At 42.6% G+C, this 24,356-nt stretch overlaps 2 protein-coding genes across 2 annotated transcripts; both read left to right on the plus strand.

Annotated features, from left to right (window-relative positions):
- The first annotated feature begins 8,302 nt into the window (after positions 1–8,302).
- Positions 8,303–10,429, plus strand: LOC117904737. Its single transcript, XM_034817496.1, has 3 exons — positions 8,303–8,632; positions 8,717–9,495; positions 9,664–10,429. Exons 1-3 carry the CDS (start codon positions 8,303–8,305, stop codon positions 10,427–10,429), a joined length of 1,875 nt encoding a protein of 624 aa, XP_034673387.1.
- Positions 10,430–15,081: 4,652 nt separating this feature from the next.
- Positions 15,082–21,353, plus strand: LOC117904636 (transcription initiation factor IIB-2-like). Its single transcript, XM_034817332.1, has 7 exons — positions 15,082–15,596; positions 16,721–16,745; positions 18,234–18,363; positions 18,455–18,585; positions 18,708–18,796; positions 20,689–20,765; positions 20,937–21,353. Exons 1-7 carry the CDS (start codon positions 15,244–15,246, stop codon positions 21,068–21,070), a joined length of 939 nt encoding a protein of 312 aa, XP_034673223.1. The 5' UTR covers positions 15,082–15,243; the 3' UTR covers positions 21,071–21,353.
- Positions 21,354–24,356: the final 3,003 nt, after the last annotated feature.

Here is a 24,356-nt window from a genome sequence, read left to right on the forward strand (position 1 = left end):
AAAAACTCCTTGAAGAGTCATAATAAATTTATTCTTTATAGCAAAGGCCTAGAAAATGTATAAATCAAGTTGTATAAACTTGTATAAAATTGTGACTCATTGAGGATTTCCACTTTTAGAATTAATCTAATAAAAACCCTGTTGGTGCACAACCTTTCCAGATGTGAGGATCCGATGACTATTTGAGGCACTAGATTGCCTTAAGTGCAACCTTCTCTTCTAATATGTGCCTTTGTTTTTCTTCCTTAGACCAAAACTTGTCTTTTCCCTTCTTCTTCTTCTTCTCCTTTTGTAAGGCTTCTAAGCAATCATCTGATTGGTCGAGTACGTCAGCTTTCTCCTGATGGAGTGGTGTGTTAGAGGGCGGACGTCAAAGGTTGTGTGGCGTCCATGGTTGGGTAGACGGAACCTGTGTTAAGTGGCATGTGGTTGACCCCTCTGGTACTCGCTGCTAACAAGATCGATTAGAGCTTTACTTTGGGACCTACTCCACGTTTCAATCTTGTCGCAACCCCTTGTTCCTCATACCATTCTTGTCACCGCCCCTTGTTACTTGTACCAATCTTGTCACATCCCTTGGTGTCTATGTGACATGAGTCAGGGTACAAGCCGATACATTACTCCCAAGGACCACATATGTTCACCTTTCTCGAATCACCTAGTGGGAGGCCTCAGGAGATCCAGGCTTTGATTTTCCAGGCATCCTACCTTAGTGGGCAACCCACGATGGTTGTCTTCTAGGGTGAGCTCTATTATACCAGGAAGATTTGATCAGGGTGAGGTGGTCTCATTCTCTTTTGGTTAGCGAATTATCAACCTGGCTTCAAGAACTGTCGTGTTCGAGGAGATCTATCCGGATCACGTGATTCTGATTACACTTTCGGTGAATACTTTGGTTCTATGGGGGGCATCAACCACTTGAACAGGTGGGAGGACCCATAGGTTGGACACCAATTAAGCCAAGTACCTCCAATGCCCCCTTTCGTGGTCAAGGGAGTCAGAAAACGTGTTAATAGGGCGTCGCTTGGGCATGAAACTTCTTCACTTGCTATGCATAGGGGTTCATAGGCCAAACAGGCATTGCTTGGAGGGTGCAGTGCTTGGGCAATCACGTGGACTGGCACCATGATGGCAGTCACCTAACTCGATTGGCATGTTTCATTTAATGCTTGTGCAATGCCTCCCCTCTATTTTATAAGGAAACTTTTGAGGTACCTAAGCACATTTTTACTTTGTGCTTGTAATCGCCTCTACCAATTGCGATTCAGGAGCCTTGGATTTTTCTATGATGGGGTATAGGTACCAACAACTACGTCACAAGTAAGTTCCACAATTTTTTTTACACTTTTTTTTTTTTTAGTTATTGTGTGTTGCACCTTTTTCTTCCCTTCTTTATGGGTCTTGGGGAGGCGCTAGCCGGGACTCCATGGGTAGTGGGGTTTTTTGGGTTCGTGCGAAGCGCTTGCTCCCTTACTCGAGCGGATGCACAAGGGGGTTGATCAACATTGCCTTACCCCCTAGCTTTGGTTAGGTTAGTGTTCCATAGTGGTGCTCTTATGATGTGGTGTGTGTTGCTAAGTAATCCCAGAGCTTCGGGGGATGTTGTCCAAGTTTGAGAACGAGGAGAGTAAGGAGCAGCCCTTTATTGATCATTGGCTTCGAGTGACCTTGTTGGACCATCGCATTCTAGGAGGGTCTCTTCGGTGGAAGAGTTCCATCCTTAGTACGATATTTTGAATGATGTGCAGTTATTTTCCTGAAAAATCCCGACAACTTGAGATCTACAAAGGAATCACTTGCCCATGAGTTTGCTTTCTTATTTTCTCTCTTAAACTTTCCTTACTTGGTGTTGTTTTTTTTCTTCTTAGTAGAAGAGCTTAAAGAACCTAAACTCCTACCCTTTTAATCTTTGAGAATCCTCTTACCAATCTCAAAGGGATCTAGTAGGATCTTTAAAATCACATGAATCCTGGTATTCATAATAGTCCAAAGGACAGCTTGTCTAATAGACTTGCCTTTATCACCAAATAATCCTTACAACTTTAAAGAGAATATCATAGACCATGACAATAGACATATGTTGCTTTTGCAACACACTACGAAAGACCCAAGTATGAAACACTTGGTCTTCTGATTTGTCTTATACCAAATTTGATATGTTTTTCTTTGTTTTTGCTAGGTTTTTTCAAAGGAAATAACAAACTCTTCCTAAATTAGCTTTTATGCAATTAATACTATATCCATATTATTTTTTAGTTAATAACTAGGTCCAATTTAAAATAGATAAGAGGTGACAGGTTAAAGACATGATATATGTAACAAATATAATAATTCCATGCAATAATAAAAATAACTGAGCATTCAAGGCAAGTTGGTAATTTATTTAGAAAAAAAATAGTGCTCTCAAACTACATGTCATTTTTCAAGGAATCCTAATATCATAGGAATCAAGCCTATTTTAGGCAAGTCATGACTCTTATAAGTAGGATAGAGACCCTTTCTAATTGATCTATTTGCCTTAAACTTTAAAAGTTATCCCAAGGCATTGATCAACATACCTTTTGTTTAGCCCTTAGCCCATGCAAGTGAGACCACTTTAGGTGATTCTAGTACCTCATGTCTAAATTAAGTGTGTAACCAAAATCCTTGACATCAATTTTACTAAGTGAATAGTTCAATCTTTAGGATTGACCACTCCCACTACAAACATATATAGCCTCGTCCATAAAGGATAGTCTATATCCCTTGATTCCATGGGCCATCCATCTTTAGGATGGTGATGCACCGAAAATCAAGATGGGCTCGATTTTAGAGGCTATGGGCTTGCCTATGGCTATCTCCCACCTAATCTTTTGAATTAATTAAGAGCATTTTAAAACTTTACTAATTATCTTGATGTATAAATGATCCTCTTTGAGAATTTCCAAAAATATTTTTTTCCTAATTGGAAACCTAGTGTTATAGGAGAATGAATTTTCTTTCTCTTATACAAATCCAATTAATAGATATTTTATCTAGGAAATATTTTCAAAATAATTTATTTCCATCAAATTACCAAAACCTTTTTGGTAACAACCTTTAACGATAAATTATTTCTAATGAAAATTTCCAAAAAACAAATATTTATTTTTCAAATTGAAAACCTTAGTGTAATAAGAAAACTTCTAATTTATGATATTTTGAAACTTTGAGAACACCTTATCCCCTTAGAGGAACTTTAGTTCTCATAATCAAAATTCCTTATAAATTTTCTTTCCTTATTCCTACACCTTTCCAATTTAATAAATATTCTTCGTGGAATCTAATTTTCATAATAATTTACCCCATTAAATACTACCAAAAGGATAACCTTAGTAATTTCCTTAATGGATAAAATATTATCTATGAAAAACTCCAAAAAAAATGTTTATTTCCTTAAAAGGAATTAAACAATCCATTTGGAAATTATTTTCAAAATATTTTACATCTCCATTAAATTAATTACTAAAACTTGTAAAAATATTTTGGCAAACCTTCTTATCATAAATTTTATATTATGAGATTTTCTAAGTCTATTATTTATCTTTTTAAATCGGGACTCTCATACTAAAAGAATTACTCTCTTATTCCTTATCCTTGAACTAATTATATCTAAACAAAACAATTTCCTCTTCTTGGGGGTAAGAGTCGGGAGGACCATCATAGGTGTAATTCTCCTTTTCTCAAGGGTGGAGAGCCTAGAGAATTATCTATCCATAACCAAAAGAATACTTCAATAAAGAATAACAATTTATATAGCAACAACCAATTTAAATAAATAACTTTAGAAAATATCTTCTCATGAAAATTTACTAAAATACCAAAAGACTTTGTTTTATAACTCTTATTTTGGTGACCTTATTAATTATAAATTATCTATCATGAATTTTCCAAAATTAACTTATTTTCTTTAAATTGGAATCTTATACATAAAGGAAAAAAAAATATTATTTTATAAAGATTTGAAAAAATAAAAGCTCTTTCGTAAAAGGAAAAAAATTTATTCTTAGAGATCTCAAAGATTTGAGAAGATTTTATAAAAAAAATAAAATCCAATTTTTAAAAGGAATGAGAGCTCTTAATCCTTTTCAAACTATTCTTTTACCTAAAATAAAATATCCAAACCATATTTAGGCCAATTCTGAATACCAAAATATCTTCTTTTTTTTAGGCCATATATCCTGTTGCATATTTAGTAACATAAGAAGTTGGATTTCCAATATCTAATTGTAGGGACCCCCCCCCCCCTCCCTCGACGACACGTGGCACGCACCATTGTCCGGATCAATTCTATCTGTACCCCCAAGAGGACACGTGAAGCGCACCTCTATTCGGGTCCCCCAGGGGGGGCACACAGCACTCTCAAATATCATACCCGGGCGATGCTCTATCCTATCCGGACCTATTGTTCGGATCATTGACTGTAACGAGCAAGCCTTACTGAGTCATCCCCGACAGCCTACCACACCCCACGTTTCGCCGCCTGTAGAGCGAAAGGACAAGAGCGATGGCAAGTCACCTCCCATGATCTCTGACAGCCGCCTGTAGGGTGATGATGACCCTGCCACCACCTTGAGGACATCATGACAAGCCAAAAAGTCTTCCCACCATTAAAGAGGGGAGCAGAGCTTCTGACATTATATAAAAGGGTCTTCACACAAAGAAGAAGGTAAGCGAGAGATCCCCTGAAAAGGGCAATAGCTTGATCTTTTGAGTCATGACTAACAAAACCATCCGAGGGTGTGTCCAGACATCCTGTCCGGACATCTTTTGCAGGATCGACTGAGCCAGAACTCCTTCTTGGTTGATAGCATGCGTCCACTAGGCAGCAGTAGGGATCCCTAAGACACGAGGTATCAACATTGGTGTCGTCTGTGGGAAGCCTCTGATTCAGTCAACGGCAAAGATGTCCACACCTTCCAAAAGCCGCTCGTCGGCTAGGGGAGATTAAGATTATTTCGAATGACGCGAAGCCATCGAAAGGAAACAGTTGGAGAGCGAGTGACAAATGCAGGCTCTCCTCCAGGAAACAGCGAGACTGAGAGAAGAAAACGTTGTGTTACGCATCCAGGCTTCATCGACGAGACCTTCTCGTGGCCCACGCTCAAGAGGCCAAGGAGCAAACTCAAGGCCTGACCCAGAGTCAATATACCCTGGGACTACGGGGGTCATCCCCGAAACGGGCAATGTTAGACCACAAGAACGACACATGCCCATGCACCAAGCCCCCCAGGAGGAAAGCTCAGACTCGACTCGTCTCTCATCAAAGAGACAACGTGACAAAAAACCCCAGTTGTCGGACACAATGCACGCGAGGCTAGGCCCACAGGGACCTGGGAAGACAAGGCCGCCAGTAGCCACAACCTGGGGAACGCACCTTGACCCCCTGGTCGCACCCATGGTGCAGAACGTCCTCCCGCACCAAGCGGTACGACAAGCTGGGAGAAACCCCCCGAACGAGCCACCCACTGGCTCCATCAGTAAAAAGGCTAGACGACATGCTCTCCACGCCTTTTTGCTCGCATATTATACATTACGACCCCCCAAGGGGATTTCTCGTGCCTAAATTTTCCACGTACGATGAGTCCAGCGACCCCTTCGACCATATCATGCATTATCGACAGCTCATGACTCTCGATATAGGAAACGACGCGTTACTATGCAAAGTATTCCCCGCCAGCCTACAAGGGCAGGCTCTCTCATGGTTTCACTGCCTACCCCCTAACTCTGTTGATAATTTCAGGGACCTGTCGGAAGCTTTTGTGGAACAATACTTATGCTCCGCTCGGCATAAACAGAACATCAGCATTCTGCAAAACATAAAAATGCAGGAGAATGAGTTTTAAGAGAGTTCGTGAAGCGGTTTGGTCAGGTCGTATTACAAGTAGAGGCTTATAGCATGGATGTTGTCCTTCAGATTTTCAAACGAAGCATTTGTCCCGGTACCCCATTCTTCGAGTCGCTCACTAAGAAGCCTCCTACGACGATGGACGACTTGTTCCGGCACGCGAGCAAGTACTCAATATTGGAGGACGACGTGCGCGCAGCCACCCAGCAAATCTTGGTCGCCGGCCAAACATCCAAAGGTGGTGCAGAAAGAAGTTCCAAACTTTCGGACCGGCCAAGGTCGTCCTGTCGAAGGCAGGAAGAACAAAGCCGCCCAGAACGGTCGTCCCTCACACCCCTTTCCATATCCTATGAGAAGCTCCTCCCTATGATCCAAGACCTGTCCGACTTCAGGTGGCCCGGACCCCTCAGAGCAGACCCAGCCCAAAGGGATCATAGCAAGAAGTGTGCCTACCATAAGGAGCACGGTCACACTACGGAGACATGCAGGAGCCTCTATTATTTGGTGGAAAGGCTCATAAAGGCGGGACATTTGAAGCAATACCTCCGCTCATACGCCAGAGTTAGAGACACTTCCTGAAATCACAACTCAGGGACCCCCAGGATCCCAGCCGCCCCCAAATCCATTATAAACTATATCCACGGAGGACCACTGGATGAGGAGTACGACTCCAAACGAAAGAGATAGAGGCTGTTGCGAGCAGCATCGGTACGTGAGGGCGTCAACTCCATACGGCCTAGGATAGCTGGTGGGGACCCCCGGCCTATAGATGGGACAATCATTTTCCCCCCAGTAAACCCCACACGGATATTGCAACCTCACCGCGACGCCCTCATCCTATCCCTGGGGATGGGAGACTTCGACGTGAGACGCATCCTAATTGACCCGGGCAGCTCGGCCGATCTTTTACAAGCGTCGGTAATTAGCCACATGGGACGCGATCCATCCGACCTCGAAAACCCTATGCGAATCCTGTCCGGATTCAACGGAGCGGCGACTACCTCCTTGGGAGATATTGTGCTACCGGTCCAAGCAGGCCCTGTCACTCTCAACGTACAATTTTCTGTGGTACAAAATTTATCACCCTTTAATGCTATCTTGGGGCGCACATGGCTGCACTACATAAAAGTCATCCCCTCTACATACCATCAAATGGTAAGCTTTCTCACTGAAGACGGGCAAATCGACCTATACGGCAGCCAGTTAGCCGCTCGCCAATGCTATTAGATAGCGCGAGAAGTAGGGACCAGCCAGGAGGATAAACCCCTTCCTGAGCCCACCCACACACTTGACCAATAGCAATTACTGAGTCCGGCGGACAAAGATCCCACGGCAGCGGATCCCTTGCGGACGATCCAGATTTCGGAAGAAAGTACTCACCTTACACATATCAGTTCCCTCTTGACACCGGAAGAGGCCAAAAGCATCCAAGATGCCCTCCAACAAAGCCATGACGTCTTTGCATGGGTGCATTCTGATATGAAGGGAATTCACCCTTCCATCGTCTCTCATAGGCTTAACGTCTTGCCAACAGCAAGACCCGTCCGACAGAGGATCAGACGTTTCCACCTAGACAGGCAAAAGATTATCAGGGATGAGATTGACAAATTGTTAGAAGCCAGATTCATTAGAGAGGTGGAATATCCGGACTGATTGGCAAATGTGGTAGTGGTCCCCAAAAAGGAAGGCAAGTAGCGGGTGTGCGTCGATTACACCAACCTCAATAATGCATGCCCAAAAGATAGTTTCCCTCTGCCACGAATAGACCAAATTGTAGACTCCACCGCCAGACAAGGAATGCTCTCCTTCTTGGATGCCTTCTCCGGATACCACCAAATCCCCATGGCCCCAGCCGACGAAGAAAAGACAGCCTTTATAACACCGCATGGGCTTTATTGCTACAAAGTCATGCCATTTGGATTCAAAAACGCTGGCGCCACCTATTAGAGACTGGTGACGAAAATCTTCAAACCTCTAGTTGGCCGCACAGTGGAAGTATACATCGATGATATCGTGATTAAAAGCAAAACTCGAGGGGAACATGCCCTCCACTTGCAAGAAGTCTTCCACCTCTTAAGGAAGTATGGCATGAAGTTGAATCCGTCCAAATGCGCTTTTGGCATAAGTGCTGGCAAATTCCTAGGATTTATGGTCAGCCAAAGGGGGATAGAGGTTAGCCCGGATCAAGTTAAGGCAGTCATGGAAACACCACCCCCCAGGAGCAAAAAGGAATTACAGCGCCTCACAGGCAAGCTCGTCGCGTTAGGACGCTTTATAGCCCGCTTCACTGATGAATTGCGACCCTTCTTCCTAGCAATATGAAAAGCCTGCCCGAACGGGTGCATGGACGGCTGCCATAACACTTTCGAAAAAATCAAACATTACCTCATGCAACCACCCATTCTAACCAGCCCCCTCCTTGGAGAAAAATTGTATATGTACCTGGCTGTATCAGAGTGGGCAATTAGCGTTGTTCTATTCCGCTGCCCCTCGCACAAGGAGCAGAAACCTATTTACTACGTTAGTAGAGCGTTGGCGGACGTAGAAACAAGGTACTCAAAGATGGAGCTAACGGTTTTGGCCTTTCGAAGTGCCGCCCAGAAGCTCCGCCCTTACTTCCAAGCCCACCCGGTGGTCGTGCTGACCGACCAACCCCTTTTCAACATCCTGCACAAGCTGGACCTGACTGGAAGAATGCTTCAATGGGCCATAGAGTTGAGCGAGTATGGAATTGAATTCCAACCCAGGTTGTCCATGAAAGGGCAAGTAATGGCTGATTTTGTGCTGGAATCCTCCCAAAGACCTGCCCAACACAAGGAACCACGCGGGGAAGAGTGGTGGACTTTGTAGGTTGATGGAGCCTCCCAGTCATCAGGATCCGGAGTAGGGCCCCTACTGCAATCCCCAACAGGAGAACAACTGGAGCAAGCTATCCGACTGGGATTCCCCGCGTCTAACAATGAAGCAGAGTATGAGGTCATCCTATCCAGGTTGGACCTCGCCCTGGCCCTGTCTGCCTCTAGGCTTCGAGTCTATAGTGATTCCCAACTCGTGGTAAGGCATGTCCAGGAAGAATACGAAGCTAAGGATGAGCGCATGGCGCGATATCTGACTAAAGTAAAAGACATCCTACAACGATTCGCCGAGTGGACGATCGAAAAAATTAAACGAACTGAAAATGGACGTGCCGACGCCCTGGCAAGCATAGCCGCTTCCCTCCCCATCAAAGAAGCCATATTATTGCCCATACATGTGCAAACCAACCCCTCTGTCGTAGAAACCTCCACTTGCAATACCATTGAGGCAAACCAAGCAGACGGCCAAGACTGGACGGAAACCATAATAAGGTATCTCCAGGCAGGCACTTTGCCCGAAGAGCCCAAGCAGGCACATAAGACCCAGGTACAAGCCGCCCGTTTCATCCTGATCGGGGGGCACCTGTACAATCGGTCCTTTATAGGCCCCTACCTCAGGTGCCTAGACCACTCAGAAGCCTTGTATGTGTTGGCTGAGTTACATGAGGGGGTGTGTGGAAATCATTCCGGAGGTCGATCTCTAGCGCACCGGGCTCACTCGCAAGGATATTATTGGCCCACGATGAGAAAAGATGCGGTCGCTTATGTCAAAAGGTGTGACAAATGCCAAAGGCATGCCCCCATACCGCATGCGCTGTCGGAGACATTAAAACCAATTTCTGGCCCCTGGCCCTTCGCGCAGTGGGGCATGGACATAGTAGGACCCCTACCAGCCGCAGCCGCTTAGAAGAAATTTCTACTTGTCGCCACGGATTACTTCAGTAAATGGGTGGAAGCTAAAGCATACGCTAGCATCAAGGACAAAGATGTCACCAAGTTCGTATGGAAGAACATCATCTACCGCTTTGGAATCCCTCAAACCATTATAGCTGACAACGACCCACAGTTTGATAGCATCACTTTCCGGAATTTTTGTTCGGAACTGAACATCCAGAATTTATACTCCACACCGCGTTATCCTCAAAGCAATGGAAAAGCAGAGGCCACAAACAAAACCCTAATAACTGCCTTAAAGAAGAGGCGCGAGCAAGCCAAAGGGAAGTGGGTAGAGAAGCTACCCGGCGTCCTGTGGGCTTATCGAACCACACCCGGACGACCAACAGGAAATACTCCCTTCGCCCTCACATATGGTATGGACGCAGTCATTCCTATAGAAATAGGGCTACCCACTATTCGGACCGAGGCAAGACGACAGGATGATGCAAATGCGGAACTAGGAATAAATTTGGACTGGGCGGACGAAGTAAGAGAGAGCGCATCCATCCGGATGGCCGACTATCAACAAAGGGCAGCCGCTCACTATAACCGCAAGGCAAGACCCAAGAGCTTCAAAAGTGGAATGCTGGTCCTTATGAAGGTTTTCGAAAACACTGCTGAGACAGGAGCAGGAAAGTTCCAAGCCAATTGGGAAGGCCCCTACATAGTATCCAAGACGAGTGAAAGCGGAGCCTATCATCTACAGAAGCTAGACGGAACCCCGTTGCTTCGTCCATGGAATGTATCCAATCTTAAGCAGTATTATCAATGAAAGGAAATGAAGAGTAAGCAAAAAAGACAGAGAAAATGTAATGTATTTGTAAAATAAGGAACAAAGTGTCTTTACAAACATAGCTGCCCCATACGCAGCAAAACAAAGGAAAAATTGTAAAGTCTGCACAAAAAGAAATCTCAGCTGGACGGACCCCCAAGTGTCGAATCCTCCTCATCAGAAGGGAAAGAAGGAGTATCATGCATAATTCCATGCTTCTTCATACAGCAGCGGTAGCCGAAGAAGTACATCTCGTCTGCCTGCTACTGGTATTCTTTTTCCACCTCCTTCTTCTGAGCGGCGAACTGAGCCTCCATCTCCTCCTTTTGAGCCACCAGACCCGCCCGCAAATCCTCAGACTCCTTCTTCTGGGCGGCGAGGCTAGCCTAGAGTTCTTCCGTATCTCTTTTCAATTGGAGGTTCTCCCGCCCAACTTCACTAACTTGGCCCTCCAAGGCTTCCTTTTCTTTCTTCAAAATATCCGTCTCAGCCCGGATAACCTCCTGCTCCCCCTCGACCCAGCACAGTTGCTCCGACCCATCCGCCACAACTTTTTGGGCAGTGGCCAGCTCGGCCTCAACCTTCTTCAACTGGGTGCGCAGCTCCTCGACGCCACCCGGATGCTGGGAGATAAAGGCATGCATGGCCTCCACCACCTGCAGTCGCTTGAAAAGATGTTCGCATGTGCGCATCATGTGGCGGATGCTGGCTATGACCTGGGCAAAGCGACAGCAAAACAACAGACAATGTTCAATAGAAAAATGGTAACTGCTAAAAAAACGAGAGAAAAACAGCAAAAAAAGTATTTACCATTTCTGCAGTTTCTAGGATCGTCCATTCCTGCAGGGGCTGAGAGCAGGGCACAACGGACTCAGAAGTACCAAAAGGGAACCGCGCCTCTACGTTTGTGAAGCATGGCACCCCCTTCAGCATCTTCATCAGTTTCTCCCAGCTTGGAGGAACTGCTGCAGCACGATTGCTCTTCTTGCCGAGAACCCCCTCTGACATAGGGGTGTCCACCACAGCAGGGGAGCCAAGCCCCGGAGCGTCGACCTGAACCATGGCCGCCGCGCTAGGCCTTACGGCATCCGGCGGAGCTGCTAAACTTGCGCTGGGACCACCCTCGTTCGGACGGGCCGCAACTGATGCCCGAACCTTTGGCGTCGGGTCCTTCCCACCCTGATCTGGACAGACTTTCTTAGCTAGGGAAGGCCCAAGGTCGATGGGGACATGCAGCCGTTTGCCATGTCTTTGCATAAGCCTCGCCCTAAGGTCACTTATGCTTCTCATCTCCTCTGGCTCGTCCGCAACTTGCAAGCCAGCAGACTCTGAGTCAGGCTGGGGAGAGCTAGACCCCTGGTGGAAGACTACAAGCTGAAGGGAGTTAGAGGTAGCCTCAGGTTCCCCAACCTCCTCAGACTCTGGAATGGTGTGGTCCGGTCGGCTCGGCCCGGACCTACAAGACGAAGACGAAGCCTCAAGAGTGGGGGCCGCAATCCGGAGCACCTGCGCAAGTGTCTTCTTCGTTTTCTTCCTCTTCTTCTTTTCCTTTTTGGCCGGGGGACGAGCCGCTGGAGGAGAGTCGCGCCCCTTCTCAATAGGTGCTTTCCTTAATGTCCCCTCCTGCCTCTTCTCCTCTCGCTGGTCAAGGCGCGCCTTTACGTCAGCCTTGCGAGCCCTCGTAAAAGGGCAAGTCTTTCAACACAAAATGCTCCCTAGGCATTACCCGTTTTGGCAACCGCCTAGGGAGAATGTTGGTGACGTACAGCTGAGCCTCCCGGACAACCGCTAACAAGTTTCGGGCAGTAAGCAGCGTTTGATGATGCCTCTCAATTGCAGTGATCTTGAATAACTTGTTCAAGCGGTCGAAAGACGCCTTTTCCACCCACTCGACCAGCCGACCCCTCTTGGTCGTACCTACGTTGTCAACAACCAAAGACGTTAGCCATCTGATAACACTAAAATAAGAGAACAACAGGCAAACGCCGGACAAACCCCACAAGTTGCCCTACCCGGGAGCACCAACGAACGATTTGGGGAAAACGCTCTCTCCGGATGCTCCGACAGTCTAGCCCAGACACCCCTAACTAATACATGCCCCTTGGCTCCCCCCTTCGTTGAATCTGGAAGATGAGTCACCAATTGGAGGGACGGCATATAGGCAGTCAGGCTGAAGAGGCCAGTCTTCCCCTTCTTAATAGAATAGATGAAAAGGACCTCCAGCAGCGAAAGGTCCAAGTTAAACAACATGCTCAGAATGCTGCACCCCATCAGCATCAGGACTATGTTGGGATGGATGTAGGTCGGAGGGATCTGGGTGAAGTGAAGAAACTCTTTGAAAAAGGACGGGAGAGGGAACCGAAGCCCCGCATTGAATTGCTTCTTGGTGATGTAGATAGCGTTGTCCGCGGATTTCTCGGTGGATACGGCCTCTCCGTCCACAAGCTGAACGGACACGCCATTCGGAATGAAAAAGCGTTCACAGAACTGCCTCACGTTCAACTTGTCAACGGACTTTCCCGCATATACCACCCCGGACGCATCCTTGCCACTCTACTCGGCCGCACTAGACGAAGCAACGTCCTTTTTCGCAGGCATTTTAAAGCATGGGGGCGAAAACGGAACCTGCATGGCAGGATGCCAATAGTAAAAAACAAGGACCCGACCTCACAGCCATAATAGCAAAAATGCCCAGAAAACCTAAAATACCCAACATCCTCATCCTAATCCTTGGCTCTACCCCAAAGCAGGATCGGTCACCAGCAAAAGGTGCAGGGAGGCAACAGGAACCCTAACCCACCCAAAACGAAAACAAAACCCCCGAAAAACCCCTAAACACCAGTATTGACCCCCAGTCACAAGTAGCTTACCCAACAAGCTAGAAACAATAAAAAAACAAACACAACGGGGAGAAGGTAGGAATGGAGAACGTACCTAGTGCAAACTGGCAAAATGAAAATGAAGCCCGCGATGCAGTCACCCTCACGACACGAATGTCACTAGCAGAAGCCCTAGAACTTCACTTACAGGCGAAGATACACAAAAAGCCGAAGAGAAAGCACTACCAGCAGAAATGTAGAAGGAAAAAATGCAGGCGTAGGGGGCTCGGTCTGCTATTTAAAGAGAGACAGTCCCTCGGTATTCCAAACGCCCAGTATTGCCGTTATTGAAAAGACACGCTGCCTGGGAATTCCCAAGGACGACAGCTCGTCATAAATGCCCTTCTTCCTTTTCGCCTCCGCACCGCCACGTGGCCCAATAAGCGCAAAAAAGTAACCAAGTTTCAAAACCATCATTTTTAACCCGCCGATTTTGCCCGGACAAAATCACCAAGTTAAAAGGGGGTATTGTAGGGACCCCCCCCCCCCCCCCCCCCCCCCCCCCCCATGACACGTGGCACGCACCGTTGTCCGGATCAATTCTATCCGTACCCTCAAGAGGACACGTGGAGTGCACCTCTATCTGGGTGCCCTAAGGGGGGGGGGGGGGGGGGGGGCACACGACACTCTCAAATATCATACCCGGGCGATGCTCTATCCTATTCGGACCTATTGTTCGGATCATTGACTATAACGAGCAAGCCTTGCTGAGTCATCCCCGACAGCCTGCCACACCCCATGTTCCGCCGCCTGTAAAGCGAAAGGACAGGAGCGATGGCAAGTCACCTCCCACGATCTCTGACAGCCACCTGCAGGGTGATGATGACCCTGCCACCACCTTGAGGACATCATGACAAGCCAAAAAGTCTTCCCACCATTAAAGAGGGGAGCAGAACTTTTGACATTATATAAAAGGGCCTTCACACAAAGAAGAAGGTAAGCGAGAGATCCCCTAAAAAGGGCAATAGCTTGATCTTTTGAGCCATGATTAACAAAACCATCAGAGGGTGTGTCTGGACATATTTTGCAGGATCGACTGAGCCAAAACTCCTTCTTGGTTGATAGCACGTGTCCACTTGGAAGTAGCAGGGATCCCTGAGACACGAGGTATCAACACTAATGTTACTAAATCAAACCTACAACAAAAAATTCGGGTTAGTAGCATTATAGACACCCAAAACGCCCTTAGAACCTAAGAAGGCAAGTCGAGCCACATGGAGCATCGGATGGAGTGTTAAGACGCTTAATACAACTTATGATGCTCTGTGTCTCCAAACAACTTCATATTTATAATAGCTTGACAAAGTATAAATCTAATAAAACTCTTTTCCAAATCAGGGGAAGTATCTCCATATATGGTAGATAATTAGACTAGTTTCTATTTGTACTGCATTTTTAATTCAACGCTTTTAATGAATGACTTATTTATAAGAAATGTTTTGGTAAAAGCTTTTAATTTTGTTGCTTTTGAAAACAGAAAATGTATTTATTTTTCCCAGACAAAAATTAGAAAAGAAAATAATTTTTATTATTTTAGTATTTTTCTGAGATATTTTCAAAGGCCCTAATCTCATCTTCCCAAACACACTCATAACTAAAACACCAAACAAGCTCAGCCGACGTATACGTAATCCAAGTGTGGATAAGGAGAGGCATGCTACCAAACACGACGATTGTTCACCTGCTCGAACGCACATGCCACGCACATAAAAATGTAACTCGCGTGAGCTTTCCAACACCCACCCACAATTCTCTTTTGTCTATAAATACATTGACCCCCTACCTGTTCCCTCTCCTCTATTTACTTTCCCGAGAAAGTGAGATAGAGGAGAGAAGAAACGCTCCTCCGCCGATCCTCTCTCCTCGTATTTTCTCACCTACCAAACGCCCCCTCCCGTCCTCAAGCAAACCCTAATTCTCTCCTAAATCTCATCAATGGCGGATGCGTTTTGCACCGATTGTAAGAAGAACACCGAGGTCGTGTTCGATCACTCGGCGGGCGACACGGTGTGTTCCGAGTGCGGGCTTGTGCTGGAGTCTCACTCGATTGATGAGACCTCCGAGTGGAGAACGTTCGCGAACGAGTCCGGCGACAATGACCCGGTCCGTGTTGGCGGCCCATCCAACCCACTTCTCACCGACGGTGGCCTTTCGACCGTTATAGCGAAGCCGAACGGGGTTTCGGGAGATTTCTTGTCGAGTTCGCTAGGGCGGTGGCAGAATCGGGGGTCGAATCCGGATCGGGGTCTGATTCTGGCTTTCAAGACCATCGCGACTATGTCTGATAGGTGTTGAATTTGTTTTCGGATTTTGTTGGAACCCTAGGATGCGTTTTTTGATGGGAAAATTAATTTGGTCGGTGGAAAAAGTGTATGGTAGGTTTAAGTTTCGAGTAATTTGGGGATGACATAGGGTTTACTTCTTTGATCTTTGTTAACCCTGGAATCTATTTGGTTGCCAAGAAAATTAAGGTATGTTGGATGGGTCAGGAAAGGTGAGAAAGAATAGAAAAGTGATATTTGAGCATTGGAGTGCAGTATTGTTGCTGCGAAAACTAATGATACCATAAATAGTGAGCAAATGTAGGAAAACAGGTCCTAGGAAGAGGGCCTTCGGTTTAATATTGATCTTCATTTGCTGGGATCTTTTTGGCTGCAGGGAGTGTGGGAAGGAAAATGAGGAAAATGTAATCTTGAATACTAAGATCGGAGGAACCAAAAATGCCCAATTAAGCTGTTTGACTCCATTTTAAGCATCAAGCTATCTGGGACTGGGACCATAGGAAAAATCGCCTACTGGTCCAATAGATGTGGTTTTTGGGTCGTTGTTGGTCCTAGATGCTATATTTGGTCCCTGTGAAAATGTCTGGAACGAAAAGAAAAGAAAATTTAACTCTTGAATTACTTGGAAAAGCAATGGAGTAGTCATATTCTGGATTTCAAGGTTTTGTCATTCATGGGTGGGTTCTTTAATCAACCCTTGTTATTCTTGGAGTTCTCTTTGGTTGCTGAAAAAACTTGGGTTGAGTCATTCGTGGGTTGCTTTTCACAAAAAGGTTAACTCAGAATAAAAAACCAGCAGAGGAACTTAATTTGATTTGGTCACCTTTTCTAAATCCAAATTTGTTAAACTAGTTGGAAGTTTAAAGTTCTGGGTGTGTAAACATTTAAATATTAATAGAAGCTCTTAATTTATTTTTGGGTAGGTTTATTAGATGTCATTAATTTATTATTTGTTAAAGTAAATTGGTCATTAGTGGTTTTTCCTTACTAATATGTGAGGTTGTGTAGATTTGTATTGGGAAGTCTTCATCTTGCTAAATCTTATATTTTTCCAAAGATTAGCTTCCGTAAGTATTTACATAAACTGCTATTGCAAAAAATGTAGCTAATGAATCCACTTTATGTTTCAGGTTGGGCCTTGTTGCGACCATAAAGGTATGCTATCTACTTACTTTTATCATATTACATATTTGAATGAACTAACTCCTCAATATTTTCATTGTTTGTAAATTTTATGTAATGTATGTATTATTATCATTTTCTTTCCTTTTTGTGTAAAAGGAATTATTTTGTTTAGTAATGTTAATATTGGGTGGTGCTAATGAAGAAGAAAAAAATGGTCCTTGAATATGTATTACTTTCCTTTTTGGTTTGTTTGTTTACCTTCCAACCATCTTAAAATCAAAGGGTAATTAGTACCAAAAATCCATAGACTCTTATGCTGATATCACATTGTGACAAGGTTGTCATAAATGAATAAAGCCTAGGCATATCAATAAAGAAATTCTAAAAACAAAAATAGCTAAAATTGTAGGGTTCCATGTCTTTTATTTTTGATCCAACATCCCAACATCCCAATGATATATTTACAAGTGATTCACTAGTTCTTAGAAATCATCGAAATAGAAGAAAGGTATTTTCATCTATGACATGCAAAAATGCAATTCAATCTTGGGAGAAAAGTAGAAATCAGTTGGTGAGGCATGGAACAAAATTTACTTCATGATAACTATCATGGGTCGGAAGGCTGTTTGCTCAATTACACATGCATGAATGTGATTTAAGTGTTGCTGGTCTGGGTCAAATTGGCATTAGAAGCAGCCTTGGATATCATCCTCCTATGTTGGGTTTCTCATAACTGCCTCCCTCCCTCTCACCCATTCTTTAGTAACTACTTCCAACATGCATATTTAGATAGATGCAGACTATGTTCATCCTGCACCAGCCATATGTTTATCCTGCACCAGCCAAATATGATCACAAAGACCTTGTTTAGTAACTTTTTTTTAGAACAAGTTTTTGTTCTCTAGAACAAAAAAATGGGAAAACACGGTTGACAACCAGAAAACAGAAAACAGGTTTTTTTTTTCATAAAAATAGAAAATAAAATATTTTTAAAAAACATATGTTAATTGTTTTCACTTGTCATCTAAGGGGGTTGTTTTAAAAAAAATTATAAAAATATGAAGAATGATTAAAAATAAACATTACATATAAAATTTATTTTTAGAATATATTTAAAAAACATAGAAAACAAGTTAAAAGCATTTTAGGTTCTCAAACAAATTTTTGTACAAAACATTAGATAATAGTTTTTAAAAACTATTCTCAAAAACTGTTTTTCAGAACTGTTTTTAAAAATATTTTCTAAATAGAGCCTAAGTTGAACAGGTTTATTATGATTTAGAGGTTACAGGCAATAGTGAGAGGGAGGGATAGCAGCAGAGCAGTAAACCCAGAAAAGGATTTGGAAAAAAATGCATTAAATATTTCTTGCATTTCAATCCATATATGAATATGAATCTCCAGTATAATGTTGAAAAGTCATATTCCTGTCTGTGCTTGTTGTTCCTCCCATAATTTAGTTTCAAAGTTATTTGAGTATTGTATCTCCTCTGATGTGCCTTTGTCATTTATTTGAAGGACCGCGCTAATGAAATATATAAGAAGGTAGAAGATCAAAAGTCTACTAGAGGAAGAAATCAAGATGCTCTGTTGGCTGCCTGTCTCTATATTGCTTGTCGACAAGAAGACAAACCGCGCACTGTAAAGGGTACAACCTAAGATTCTTTTAACATATGGATGCTTCCTGATTTATGTTTCTCTATGCGAATGAGCTTCTTGAAACTGTGGATGTCAACTAGAAATTTGCTCTGTTGCCAATGGAGCCACAAAGAAAGAAATTGGCCGAGCAAAAGAATACATAGTGAAACAACTGGAGGCTGAGAAGGGCCAATCGGTAGAGATGGGAACCATACATGCTGGAGACTTTATGGTGAGGTTTTTATGAAGTAAAGCACGTTTGTTATGTTTTTGAAGGCTGCATTTTGTATGCTGCAATATTGTTGTTTCTTAAGTATAGATTGCTAATGACATTAATCTTAACCTAATCTTTAGAGGAGATTTTGTTCCAATCTTGGGATGACCAACCAAGTGGTTAAAGCTGCCCAAGAAGCTGTGCAGAAGTCTGAAGAGTTTGATATAAGGTAGTTCTGGTTTTCTACTCTTGTCATGTTATTATCCTGATACCATTATACTTTATGATAGTTATTTGTAGTTTTTATGTTGTATTCATATCAATTTTGGATGGTATCTGAATCAGTACATTTAGCTGGACAATCAGGAGTATCTTAAAGATCTGTTAATTTTTCTGAGCGACCCAAGTAGCAAGTTAAGAAAAGAGCTGACTGAGGTAGTATAGGGTTTATGGATGTTTAGGATGAAAGCCAATGAAGAACACCTGTAAGAAACTAGTCAATTTGAGCTAGCTGATGGTTCCTATGTGGGATCAATTATGACCAAAAAGGTTATTCATGGAGTTTGGTCAAAGTCAAAAGTTTAAGCTTCTCAGGTATCATCAGTAAGGATTAGATCTGCCCAAAAGATGAATGACTTTTTGGTGTGCTACTCCCTCAAATATTTTGAGCATGTGTAAATTAGATTTACTTTAAATATGGTATTTTAAAAGAAGTAATCCCTCCCTTCTGCTGGGTTATGGTGTGTATTTGCAATCCCTAAGGTTGCAAGTGTTGGAATGGAGGGTAACTTGAAAAATAAATCATTCTGCTTTAAATATGACATTTTGAAGGAAAGACACATCTCTTCCTCCCACTGGATTATGCATTAGCAATCCTCTTCTAGCACTGGTAGCAGGGAACTAGGGCTCAGATTGAACAGTGAATGATTCTGCTTGAACTTCAATCCAAGCCTTGAGCTTAGCACAGGCTACAGTATGATTTTTATGAACTAGAGGCAAAACTTGGTAGTATAAGAAAACAGGGAAATAAAGCATGAGAAACGTGTTGAAATAGGGAGGATGCTGTCAACTGGTGGTTTGGGGGAGAAAAGCACCTAGGGAAGCAAGTAGCTGGTTGTGTTTCTTTTGGTTTGGTTGGAAATGTAACGGACTCGAAAGTTAGAATTAGAGAAAACCACCAAGTGAGAAAAACTATGGGACTAAAAGAGTGGCACAGACTTCATTCTAATCATGTGTTCTGAAAAACAGAGGGCAATGGTGCTGAAAATGCTAGGGTCTCTTTTGTAAGAGAAGCAGGGGATCTAAAAGTTGTAAGCCTTTTTTATGCCTGTAAGGTGATGATGTACTTTGACCAGTAGAAAGGAGATGTGCAACATGCCTTTCAAGTTGGGGTTTCTTTTATTATGTTTTGAACTTTTTTGGACCCCCTTCTTTTACTGGATGCACAAGATGCAAACAAATATTGATTACACGGATCATCCCCTGATCAAGAAATGGAAGTAAGGGTTCATTTATATCGTTAGCCCACATAAGCATAGTTGTTTAAGTTATAAAAATTTGGTAACTGGACATATTCAAAAGTTTGCTTTTTCCAAATGTTTCTGCATTCATCAAGAGGAAACCACTGCCATGCAAATTGTCCTCTTGTGAGCTACTAACCTGTCAACTGTCCAAGCCTTCACTGCTTGGTGACCTGCATATCTGTCAGTTCCTGTCCCAGAAATGAACGTCTCTGGATGGCACTACAATCAAGGTGCTTTAGAATTTTTTTAACACTGGCCCAAGCTAACATAAATTTGAGCCTGCATGATTGCCAAGTTGTACCTCAGAAATGGTTTTCTGTCTTCTTGGAACAGAGAAAGGCTCTTTTCATTAATATGTTTTAGTGATATGGAGGTTTTTTCTGGTTGTTTGTTGTTGTGGGTGGATTCTTTGTTAAGAAAAAGGAACATTTTTAATCCAGGAGTGGAGGGTTCATGGATCTTGCTCAAATGACAATTTTATAGTCCCTCTCTTCTTGGGTGTTTATCTAATGAATTACAACTTGCATATGATTAATAAAAATAAATGACTCTTGATGTCTTTTTATTCTTTGCTCATTTCCTTTTTAATTTGTTGCAGGAGGAGCCCTGTATCAATTGCAGCAGCAGTTATTTACATTATAACCCAGCTTTCAGATGAGAAGAAGCTTCTCCGAGGTTTAAATATTCACCACTATCTTATCTAATTGGTTTGCATATGAGCCTTGGAACTGGGGGTTTCTAATCCCCTTGCAATCAATTTTACTCGATGTTGGCTCTATCTGGCTCCTATTGTTCATATTCATATTTTGTTGTAGTTTTGTAACAACGGAAACATGGGTGGTGCAGATATCTCAATAGCTACGGGAGTTGCAGAAGGAACAATCAGAAACTCGTACAAGGATCTCTATCCCCATATCTCAAGGATAATACCAAGCTGGTATGCCAAGGAGGAGGATCTCCGAAATCTTTGCAGCCCTTAAAAAACCACAGCAAGCGGCGGAGCACCCAATATCCGTGTTGTTGAAAATACAAAAGACCAGCATTCCAATTTTCCTTTTCATTTTCTTCTCTTATTTAATTTTGCATTAAGCACCAATCCCCTTGTGGATTTTGCTTGAACTGGCTGCAGCTGCTTTTCAGATGGATTTTTATTTTTATTTTTATTTTAACACACGTGTCATCAGCAGCTGTCTTTTTAGATGTTGGCTATCCCCTGACACATTCCCAATAGTGCATATTATAAGATATTTCATTTCATTCATACTTTCTGGGTGGCTGATTCTTAAAATATAATGTCCGTGATATTTTGTTTCCGCCTTTATTCTTAAATCGTGTAACCAAAAGTCATTTTCAAGTCTTTTTGTTATTATGAATGCCTTCTATTCCATAACAATAGAAAACAAAATCTAGACTTAAAAAGGGACTTAATAACTTAATTCAATTTATTAAGTGTATGTGTGAAATTATGTTTGGTAAAATAATTTAACATTACATTTTAACGTTAAAAATGGTTATCAATATTAAGTTAAAATGGTGCATTATTCTTAATTTCATTTTTTTTAATCCGTATTTAATAAGAGTAATTATGATTCCATATTCATGACTTCTTTTTTATGATAAATATTCTAAGGTTATCTTATATATTTATAATATTTTAAGTTATTTTATATGTTTATAATATTTTGAAGTATGAATGTTTATCAAAAAGTATTTATTGTTTAAGATTAATAAAATAAATAGGAGTTAAAATTAATAATAATTAATATTAATTAAATTAATAAGGTTAAAGGTGTCAATTTGATGATTTAAAATAAATCTTATTAAACAATCTCAATACATAAAAGTAACAAAAAGTAATAAATTATAATTTAAGTATTTAAAAACAGATTAATTTAAAGTCGACTTAAGTCATTAAATAATAAGTATTAAGATTTATTAAACACCCATTAAATTGAAACATTGAGAAGAAAGGACATGCATTTAATTTTACTAATTAGCTCTAGGCTATGGGAAAAAAATTAAGCATTTGTTTGTTTTATGTTTTGTAAACAATTTTTTTTTCTTCAAAATAAAAAAATATAGGAAAATATGTTTAATAAAAAATGTGTAGACCCCCATTTTGGCGTGTCTTTTTGGCAAGTTAATTTTTGCCAGGTGTCACAATTTTAGGTAGCCATGTGCTGCCTCAAGAGAGGTTGCTAGGGAATCATGTAGTGGGTGAAAGAAATGAATGAGGGATGGACACATGCATGGAAATATGCTGAGGGTGATATTTTTGCTGGTTACAGAGAGGGAGGTTGGTGGTGGCTTAAGGAGCAAGTTTGCTTTGGAGAAAAGACTTGAGGAAAACAAGCTGGGTATCCGAGAAGAGAGATTGTAGGAAGAATGGAAGAGAGCTGAGTGTTCATTGAAAGGAGAGAGAGCGTGTTTTTGGTTACTTGGTGGGGAGAAGGTAGCTTGAAGGTGGATAGCCTGAGGGAAAAGATAGTTGAGAGGAGGAAAATGAATGAGGAAGTTTCATTACATGATGGATGAGCATATTTTAGAGTACAACAGTTTTAAGACATTTTGTATCTTTGTTTGTTCACCATCACATACCGGGGCATACCCCCTTCTCCGAGAGCACCAGACCTTTCAACAGACTTTCATTCACCTTTTGATCTAGTTGTTGACCCCTGCAAGTTGCATACTGGGGCATACCCTCCTTCCTTGGGATCATCGGACCTTTCATAGGCTTCATTATCCTTGGACTTAGTTGTTAGTCCTCATGAGTTGTCATACTGGGGCATATCCCCTCCTGCCGAGTTTGCTTGCATTGTTATCTTAGTTATCCTTTAGCTTTAAGCCTCTCGATCGGTCATTTTTCGTCTTGTTAGTTTGAGTTTGCATTTTTGAGGCCGCACCTATATTGATCGACCATCTTCCTATCAGTTTATGTTCAGTTCGAGTTGGGACTGCACCTATATCGATCGGTCATTCATCTTGTCAGTTCAGTTAAAGTTTTGGGGCCATACCTATATCGATCGGTCATCCTCCTATCAGTTTGTGTTTAATTCGAGTTGGGACCGCACCTATATTGATCAATCATCGTCTTGTCAGTTTGAGTCTGAGTTTTTAGGGTTGCACCTATATCAATCGGCCATCTTCCTATCAATTTATGTTTAGTTCAAGTTGAGACCGCACCTATATTGATCGGTCATCGTCTTGTCAGTTTGAGTTTGGATTTTTAGGACCGCACTTATCTAAATTGGTCATCCTCCTATGTTCAGTTCGAGTTGGGATCGCACCTATATCGATCGGTCACTCATTTTGTCAATTCAGTTTGAGTTGGGACCACACCTATATCGATCAGTCATCTTCCATGTTAGTTTGAGTTTGAGTTGGAACCGCACCTATATCGATCAGTCATTTTCGTGTCAGTCTTAGTTTTCGAGGCCGCACCTATATCAATCGATCATCTTTTTGTCTTGTCAGTTTAGTTTGAGTTTTTTGGGACCGCACTTATATCGATTGGTCATTGTCTTGTCGGTTCAGTTAGAGTTTGAGGGCTACACCTATATCGATCAGCCATCATCTTGTCAGTTCAATTAGAGTTTGGGGTCGCACCTATATCGATCGATCATCTTTCAGGTCAGTTTGAGTTTTCGGGACTGCACCTATATCGATCAGTCATTCTTGTTAATTTAGTTTCAGTTTTTCGAGGCCGCACCTATATCAATCGGTCATTGTCTTGTTAGTTTGGGTTTGAGTTTTTAGGGTCACACCTATATTGATTGACCATCTTCCTGTCAGTTTGAGTTTTTGGGACTGCACCTATATCAATCGGTCATTCATCTTGTCAGTTCAGTTTTTGGGACCGCACCTATATCGACCAGTCACTTATCTTGTTAGTTTAGTTTTTGGGATTGCACCTATATCAATCGGTCATTGTCTATGTTAGTTTGGGTTCAATTTGAGGTTTTTTGGGATCGCACCTATATCGATCGGTCATCTTCCTATCGGTTCAGTTCAATTTGAGTTTTTCAGGACCGCACCTATATCAATTGATCATCTTTCTATCAGTTCAGTTCAGTTTGAGTTTTTGGGACTGCACCTATATCGACCGGTCATCGTCTTGTTAGTTTGAGTCTAGGTTTCTGGGGTTGCACCTATATCAATCGGTCATCTTCCTATCAGTTTGTATTCAGTTTGAGTTTGAGTTTTCGAGTTAGGACCGCACCTATATCGATCGGTCATCGTCTTGTTAGTTTGGGTTTGAGTTTCAGG

Source organism: Vitis riparia, chromosome 17, assembly GCF_004353265.1.
Source record: "Vitis riparia cultivar Riparia Gloire de Montpellier isolate 1030 chromosome 17, EGFV_Vit.rip_1.0, whole genome shotgun sequence".
NCBI lineage: Eukaryota > Viridiplantae > Streptophyta > Magnoliopsida > Vitales > Vitaceae > Vitis > Vitis riparia.